The sequence below is a fragment of the Folsomia candida genome, unplaced genomic scaffold (assembly GCF_002217175.1).
Source record: "Folsomia candida strain VU population unplaced genomic scaffold, ASM221717v1 Fcan01_Sc005, whole genome shotgun sequence".
In the NCBI taxonomy this organism is placed as follows: Eukaryota; Metazoa; Arthropoda; class Collembola; order Entomobryomorpha; family Isotomidae; genus Folsomia; species Folsomia candida.
Window position 1 is genome coordinate 7,343,192 of NW_019091197.1, and position 9,623 is coordinate 7,352,814.

The window sequence follows — 9,623 nt, forward strand, 5'->3', positions numbered from 1 at the left end:
TCGGTCGATTGGCATGAAATTTGGGCAAAACATGTTTTTCGGTGTTGTCGACATGTCGCAATATGGCGATTAAGGTTTTGACGACGAATTTTGTCGGCATGCCCTAATTGCGGCATTTTGCGGTCAATATGCATGAAATTTAGGCAAAACATGTTTTTCTGTGTTATCGACATGTCGCAGTATAGAGCATGTGGTCAATTAAATTAAATTAATTAATTTAATTAATTTGAGCTTTATAGCGCAAATTAATTCTCAGCATTATTACTCTACATATGTGTCGTGATTTGCCGCACTTTATTGTATATTATATATTAGCACTTTATCCCTCCATCATTTTTAAATATTTTGTAGCATAATGTCAAGTTGAGTAAGCCCAAAAAATTCATTGGGGTAGCTTACTTTACATGATAACTCGTGACCTAGACGACGACATGTTTTTAATGTTAATAATCCAATAAGTTCAGCTAGCTACTCACCCGCCTTCATAAATGATGCCACAAACAAATCTTGTTTCACCGACTGGATAATCCCTTATATCGTCGACATATTCCAAATAACGTTGAGGAAGGATGACCTCGTTCTAGCCGAATTTTACGTGAGCGTCAGGACACATTATTGTGATCAACCTGGTTCGCAACTGGTTGGCAATGGCAGGGTCTAAGGGTACCATCATTGCGGGAGATGACATACTTAGCGAAAATATTGGGAGTTTTCTGTATAATTTGTTATTAGAATGCCAAATTGGACGAGTTGAACTGGCAGATGGAATGATGGTTAAATATTTTATGCGCCAATGTGCAAACCGATTGTGATATTGTAGTTCGTGGACTTTACAAGATTATCTTATCCTTATCATGGGATAGATTGGTAGTTTATGCGAACCTGGATTTGTGTTCAATAAAGGAATAGGCATTATTAACTGCGACGAAGTCATTCCTTTGTTTTTTTACATATACCATAATCAAATTTTAAGTAACTCGTTGTTGTGTTTAGACCTACAGAACTTATTGATGGCATCCTGCCTCTATTAACATTAAATATTCAATGACCATATCCGTGCCTTGTTTATAATATGCATATAAATCTAAGTTACCGTATTGCATAAAAAATTTGAGCTAATGTGATCGATTCTTCTTTCATAACTGGTATAAATTTAGCTACCATTTTACTTCTACCAGTTTTCAAAATTCTTAAGTCGCAAATTTGGAGAACATATCAGGAACTAGGAAAAGTAAAATTAGTATAATATTTTCCTGTGAACTGATAATGAATAGGATCTAGAATTCTCAGTAGTACCTCCTTCAAAACCAGAATGTTTGCTCCTAACTCAGAAAATTAAAGTACGTCGCCATTTTACCAACATTCAATCTAAAAAAATTAAGGGAAAATTATTTCACCAAACTACAAAAATTAGTAAGAAATGAAAGATTCTCAAGGTACTGATTAATTTTTGGTTTTTCAAACCTTAAATGAATTCCTTCAATTGAAGTCAAATATGTAACTAAATTGTTTTATGTAAGAATAGGATCCATGGTGTGGTAGGGGGAATCGGATCATAAATACTTCATTGTCTAGTCATAAATAAAATTACAAAAACCAGACGCTAATTATTATCCAGACAAAAACTCATCAACTTCGGTTCAAAACTTTTTAACTTAAGATGATTTGAAATTTGATAACATAACTGTTCCAGTTAGATATGGATAATGAATTACATAAAATTGTACGAAAAATTTGGGTCGCCTTTGGTAGAAGAAGTTGTGTAAGAAAAACTAAGCAGTAGGATTTACAGCCTGGCTAAAATTCATTGCTTCAAGAAAACTGGAAACTTCTAACGACAACTAAAAATTTCGTAATGGCGACAGATCTCACATGGTTTACGGTAAGTCTCAACTTCCGGTTGAACAGTTTCTTGTGGAAGATACCCCTCCAATGGGACCCCACCCGGAACCGCTTCGTCTTCAAGCCAGGCGGAATTCGAACCTTCTTCTGGTGGTACTTCGTTATGTGGATCGTGGTCGGTGTGATTTCCATGGGATCAGCCGTGTACGTCATCTATGGTCAAATGTACCAACCGAAACCATACATTAGCCTGGTTAGCCCGTTGCAGTTTGGAACATTACTTCCCGTGTGTGGATTTACTCTGGGAATGGGGATCATAGTGGGAATGGGTCAAGCGGAATATAATGCATTATTTCTCAACAGGATACTCCAGTTGTATGACGACATCTACCAACAAACCGCAAATATTGGGTGGAGACAGAAAAAGGGTGAATTACCTAACCTGTTCCTGCTCGAAGAACTTATTTTTGTATAACCTAAACTCAATTCTTAACAAGGTGGGAGATCGAGAATAAAAAACATATTTGGAATTGAGATGCCTAGTTTGGTTATGGAGGATGGCCGGTTGGATAAGTTTGGTAAGGTTGAAATTATTTCTACATTTCATAAATCCTATTCGACCTAGAGCGTTGGGTGGTGGATCACATTAAATTCAGCAAGTCAAGTCAACTTGTATTTTATATACAACCCGAATTACGTTGTCTCGTAACCCATCCCATCCATAGAAAATCTTTAGCTACAAAAGAATAATTGCTTGAAATTAACTTGAAAGAATAAATTAGCTACAATTAGTGATAATCATGGTAGTGACGTTAATTAATTATAAAACATAATAAATGTCTTCACCTATCCGTGAAAACCTTTCGTTGCAGGACTGACGCTCTTCGTCGCCCTCACACCCCTGCCATTCGCGGCCACTCTTCCAAGCCTTGTCATGGCCACGGGAATTGAAAGACGGGACGTCTACAAATTTGTTTTAGAAGACATTCTACCCTTCTCCGTCTCTGTGGATAGTTTTCCCATAATTCTGCTTCGAATTTTGCTGGTATACGTTCTATTTGCCGAGGTGTACAGGATGATAGCTTTCTTGATAGTCGTCATGGTGATACCAGCACGTTTGTATGCAAAAATTGTGGAGAACCTGATGGAATCAGGGTAAGGGACCGTCTTGCTTTTTACAAGATGATTAAACTTGTTCTGGGTTCACTACACTTATTTTCGCCACAATATAGAGGCTGCATATTTAGATGTCATACAGTTTCTTGCACATTTTTGCTATTCTTGCAGTGTAAGAAACGTAGTGACCTCACGAGAAGCGGGATATTGGTGTTTAGCCTCTTTCCTAATTGTCATTTTGTTAAAAGTCACCAATCCATCAAGTTAACCCAACAGTGAAGCTCTCATTCAATAATTCAGGTCTGTTGGTTCAGCGGCGGGAACACTCCCTCCACAAATACGCCGCTTTCACCAAATTCGAATCCTCAACCAAGAAATAGAAAAAAATCTAGCGACACGGATTTTCCTCTTGATGGCCATTGGACTAGTTATCTCTACCTGCCTCAACTTTTGTGCAATTCGGTTCGTCCATAGTTCCATGGCTTTGGGGATATACATCATGTTTCCGTTCGGTGCGTTCGTCGTGTTGAACTTGATCGTGACTCTGCTAGCCGTGGGAATCAGGATACACGAAAATTCTGTCGAAACCTTGTTTCAGTGGAAGAAGGGGATTAACTCATTCACAAGGGAGTCTGCACAGTGGAAAAAAACGCTTGGAGCAATGCAACCACTGAAATACTATGTTGGCTTGAATGGACACAATTTCTTCGATGTCAAGAAATCCCTTATGAGCACGTACATGGTGATAATCCTGGAACAAACGATAGACCTTCTGCTGGCACTTCCTAGTGTGAGGGTGCTCCAGGGTTGAACATAGTTTTATTTCAGGTAATGACGATATGATGGATGCTTGAAAGAATTATTTCTAACAGTTTTCTTAAAAATTATACATAATTAAATTCGTCCAATGCAATTTTTTTCTTTCAATGGTATACGTTTCACGAGAAATAAAAGTCGGTAGGAGTTACAACACAAAGCTGTTTATTGGTTGGCGACAAATGACAAATGCAAATACGAATTGGTAAAATTTTAGAACTGCGAAAATTAAAAAGTCAAAATTAATTTTGTCTGAATATATTTCTCACTGGTTGATAGTTATGGGAATTTGTGAACATTCTTTTATGAAATAGGTATGAAAAGAATATATTCTGTAAATATTGATAATAAAGTAAGACAAAATACAAAAGTTATTAAATTACACTGCGTCTTTGTATGTGGTAATAGGGAATTTAACGGCAATTGTAAAGAGCACGCAAGACACAAGTTAAATAGGATAACTTTGCGAACTTTAAAATGGAGCATAGACTACTGAGCGTTATTCACAATTGTGGAAACCAATTCTACCCTATTTTTGGGCGAAGAACACATCGATGAATATTTTTGGTCTTTTCTACGTGTTCCCCATCGTTTTCTGATAAGGAACGTAGTCGTCGTTTCCAAGAATCGAAAACTATAAAGAAGATTTCAGGGGTTACTTTCTTCCGGTCGAAGAAAAAACTTTGCAAAATCCTCAAATTTAATTTTGACACCTTTTTTAATTGGTTTTGAAAATGTTCCAAGTAAGACAAAATTACGAGCAATGCATCGATGGACTTCTCTGATATTCCTCTAGGAATAAATGATAATCCGAGTTTTTCTTGTAACGCTGCTGTATACCGGGCACTGCCCAGTGGGCAGTGATCCGAGCGATGTGAGAGGACGCGATGAAACACTTTGTGGGCCTCGCCGAGACATCATCTTGAATTTTTTTTCTCCAAAACTTGTGTTAAAACATTACACACACAATATATACCATTTATCTTTACATTATATGGAATTTTAATCAAATCAAGTGACCCACAACTGGTCATAACTCCGACGATCATTACCTTGTCCACAAACTTTTTTCTTTCTTCACACACAAAGAATATTAGTATGTTTCGAGAAGACCATGATCTTGGGTGGCTTGAAAAATAGCGAAGCCCAGGACCGATATCACTGATTTTTGTATATGCTATCATAACACTCTTTATGTACGACTTATGAAATAATCAAGACTGTGACAGACCGCAAACCAGAGGTATGAATATTTTTCGGGTGCAACTTTAACACGTTTTAAATGGAGCAACACTTCAATATTCCACTAACAAGGGACACTATTGACATGGGTGGAGAGTCCAGGGTACCCGCTATGTTTTTTAGAATCTACTAGGACCCTAGATGAAGGTTCCATTCGTATTTCCGTGTAAAGCTCATATTTGACGCCGTGGCGTGGCGCCAAACTTAAAAATTTGCGTTTTCAAACAATTTCAAACCTCAATCACTTTTGCAATTTCCGTGGGATTTTCAAAATTTTGGGCTTAAAATGATCACAAATGTAAAAATTAAAAAAAAATTCTGAAGCGAACGTCTCTCCAGCGTCGAGTCCAACATTTTGTGTGAGGGAAAGCGGTGAAAATCACTGGGTATAAATACCCATGTCAGTAGGGGAGGATTTCATAAAGGAATCGGAATTATGTCATCTTCTGGACATTTATTGCTACATATCTCCCTGTAAGTTGTCTGACAATCGCTAATTAAGAAAATACATACGTGATACATACGTGCCAATTAGCCAGGTTGTTGAGAACATACGTACTATTCGTTGTGAAAAGTAGGAGGAAGACGTCTATAAATTATTCTAGTAAAGTATTCAATTAAGTGACTCATAGCATATTGTTGACAAGTACTGATGACGATGCGGGGCGTGAAAATTAATTCCGAAAATCAATCTGACATGGCTAATTAATTAGGAATGCATGTATGCACTTCCCACACTAATAGCAACAGGTTTGGTTGGTTCCCATTTTAATTGGCTGATGGTATGATTAGACAAATAAATCGCAGAACGCGCTGCCACTACCACTGATTAAAAGTAATCACCGAACTGTCTTTGCATAATATAATTACTTCTTTTGTTTTGTAAGGGAATTTAATAGCTTAACCTGTACAAGATAGAGTAAATGCACTTGCACATATTGCATGTCTCATCTCTGCTGACATTTTTATACTAATTGATTTTTTTATTAATTAATTAAGAACTTTCAACCTCATCATTTCAACCCTTTCCGACAGTATATAAATGAGACTCTTGAAAGAGTTAAACCGCAGTACAGAAATGGAGACCTCCGGGAGCAAAGCTAAGAGATCTCGCCAACAAATTTAAGAAATAGATAAAGAAAATTCAGAAGGGAGTTTGTATTCGGCATCACAAAGCTTATTTGATTGGGGCAGTCATTCAGATTTTTTAAAGTTTTTTACCTCCACCCATGAATGTAAATACTATAGGGATTGGCCAACTTATATCTTGGCCAGTAGATTCACGAGAGACAGACTGTGCATCTGAATCCATCTAGCGTTCTAAAGGAGATTTTATTTTATTTCGACATAGGGGGTACCCGCAAAATACGTAACTCTGAAATGGTGAAAAATTTAACAATACTTGTATCGGTTTGATTTATTTTATAAATTGATTAATTGCGTTGTAATGTTTTTAAACTAATTTATAATAACATTATGAACATGTATGCATATTTGTGTCACGTTGTGGCTGGATGAGTCATCATCCAGCACCACGACGGGGCTGTCATAAACTTTTGCAGTTAGGCCTTTGTGTTGCATAACTTGGTGCCTGGACCCCCTATTTTTGATAATAGGCTTTGTTACAAATATATCACTTGTAGTCACCCCCACATAGGCTCCGGGTGACCATTACTGTAAGAATTGAGTACAGTATTGATTTTATGTGTACAAATATTGTGTTTGTCAGTTTTTTTTCAAATTATCGTTACAATTAATCTAAATACTGGCAAATACTACAATTTTGTTCATTTAAATTTAGCATTTGCTGAAATTATATTTTTGACAGAACTCATATTGTCACATAACATGATCCGTGCCTGGGTGCAAATCGCGTTACGGTTTACCTCCGGGAATATCAATGTTCAGATATTTTAATTCGTTCGATCGTTGTAATAATTATGAATTTATATACGAAAATTTATTTACTAAATTTTTAAATTTCCAAAAGCACCCGATCGACTTCAGTAATGGTTGGATTTTGGAAGAGGTTTGGTGAACGACGAAAACTGGGGGAACAGTGATGCCTCCACGGTATGTTCATTGCATTTCGAGGTGGTATCTCGTAGTGTTGGCAACCGAAGTCGTTTATTTCCTAACGCTTTTTCCACCTATTGTGTGCAATCGAGCCCTAACCCGGATTCTCAGAATATGGAACTCTCGGTCCAAACTCGTAAGATTAACGAACATCATTTTTACATGAAACTCTATTGATCTTGGGATTAACCTAAGGATTTTTTAACAGCTCCACACATTCGAGGAAGCGGATTTGTTTCTGACCACCTTATGGTTTGCTGCCCCAACTGTTATCATAAATTTGACAGTTGCCACAACGAAATAAAGAACCACTTGGCTAGCCCATCAACAACCCAAGCTTTTCAATCCAACGTGACCTACAGTACATAAATTTTAACACCCTGAAAGGCTAACAATGACACTCTGACGTCCCCACCAAGCACACCAAAATGACAAGTAAAACCAACGGTTGCCAGAGAATTATTTAGCTCCGCCGTCCCACGGCCAGCTAAGATTTACTCGAACCCAGAGTCCCAAGAAACCCTTACTATAAAGCTCGTGCAGTTTTTTAAGGATCAGGGTTTACTTTTATGGTAAACGAAAATTACGAAAAGTAATCGGGCACAAGCACCAAATCCTATAGAAGCACTATGTATTCGTACACCAGACACCAAATCGTGGCATGAGGCAACATCCCGCATAATCCCTCCCCATTCTGTCTCGCTCTCCTACCCATACAATTCCAATCCCTATAGTATTTACATTCATGCCTCCACCATGCAAGGCAGTAGTCAATCCAAAAAAGCTGCTCCAGAATACAAAACGGCAGACTTTTGGGTAAATGTGCCAGTATTTTCAAACATTCAAATGAAGCGATACTTTGACACTGAGGATAACATGCATTACGCGGTATTGCGCAAAGAAAATACTGGCAGGAAATGCGTAAAGGATTCCATCATTCGCGTCGGGGCATTTTGTTTCGCTGAAATTTCACTGAAGATGAAGCAATTAATCAGCGAAATAGAATCAACTCATTGGAGAAAAGAAATTGCCTCTCTGAAGGACAACCCATATGCAGCTGAGGAGGACATTCTCAGTGAGCATTTCTGGGACCCAAGCTTCACATACGCTTGTCAATCGGGTGGAATAAAATTTCGACCAATCCGACGAAATGGTCTCCTGCTAATCAAAATTTCAAGCGTGAGGGAAAGCTACGAAGGTTGGTCGGGCCCTGTCATTACTACATCTGTAGGTGGGCGTGGTAAAGACATGCTAAATAAATTCCTGTACCAGTGCCAGGTTCCATAGTAGTGAGAGCACGATGAACTCTCTGGTCCTGGTCTCTTTCTCCACAACCATCGGCCAGCTCGGTTATTTTTTTAACCCACACTACATGGAATGCATGTGGGTTAAAGAAATAACCGAGCTGGCCGATGGTGGTGGAGAAGAGCGGTTTGGAATGAACGTGGTGAATGCGTGTGGCATTCATTCCAAACCGCTCAGAGTGAGTTTAGTTTTTTATTTTTTGGCCCACAATGGGACACACCCACTCTTAAGAATGTACCCCATCTCCCCCACACAGGCGGGAGAGGGCGACACGCAGCGGTAAGAGAAACTAATTTCCCTCATCGCCACATCAATCCCTCCTCCCACTTATTTTATTTGATCATCTTCTGTCTCTCCAGGGAAGCGTAGACGACCAGTGTCGACCCGATCGCCGACCACCCCACGAAGAAAAAGAAGCCCGCCTCCACCTGATCGGGAACTCTCGATCGCCACCAACTCACCTCCAGCACCACCAAAATCTCCACCAGCCACCCAATCGCCATTCCTCTCTTATAACCACCCCGTCGCCAATTTTAGGATCCATGAAACCTCGGTCCCATCGTCCACTCACTCGGTGGGGCTGGCGGAGAACAAGGCGCAACAGGTTGAGATCGTTCAGGGTGACCTTAACGTCGCTGTGATGGACTATTGTGATACTAATGAAGGTGGTGAAGGAGGGAACTCCGGGAATGGGAATCAGTGGACTATTGATAAAATTGGGATTCAGAAGGGAGTGGAGGTTAGTTATTTATTAGTGTTTAATTGACCAGATAACTAACAATTTCCTAATTGCAGCCCCTGGCCACGACCCTCGTGAAGATGACATTCCTCTGTGTTCCTAGGCCGATTACACCCTCACAAATTGAAATGCACTGGCAAATGTGCACCCCGGGTATTTATTCGGACAGCTGGTCCATTTTCAAATTACCGTAGGCGGTGCAGCCACGGTCCGAGATGTTGTCGAACAATTTGGGAGATTGGGACAATAAATATTCATTTTTGTATTGCTAATTTTTGTATTGCTAATTTTTGTGGTTTATTTAGCACCGAAATCATCACAGAAAACATATATAAATTATAAATCACAGCGAATAAATTACTCAGTTAGTACCGGAATGTTAAATTACTATCCAAAAATATATACCCTATAAAAAACCTAAAACATTTTAACGAACGCACTGATTCCGAACGTTTCTGGTATGACAATCTCCTCTAATTTAACTGAA

At 38.8% G+C, this 9,623-nt stretch overlaps 1 protein-coding gene across 1 annotated transcript; it reads left to right on the forward strand.

The window, feature by feature from the left end:
* Positions 1–1,799: 1,799 nt before the first annotated feature.
* Positions 1,800–4,079, forward strand: LOC118435809. The gene is made up of 3 exons (XM_035852237.1): positions 1,800–2,420; positions 2,715–2,997; positions 3,259–4,079. Exons 1-3 carry the CDS (start codon positions 2,378–2,380, stop codon positions 3,767–3,769), a joined length of 837 nt encoding a protein of 278 aa, XP_035708130.1. The 5' UTR covers positions 1,800–2,377; the 3' UTR covers positions 3,770–4,079.
* Positions 4,080–9,623: the final 5,544 nt, after the last annotated feature.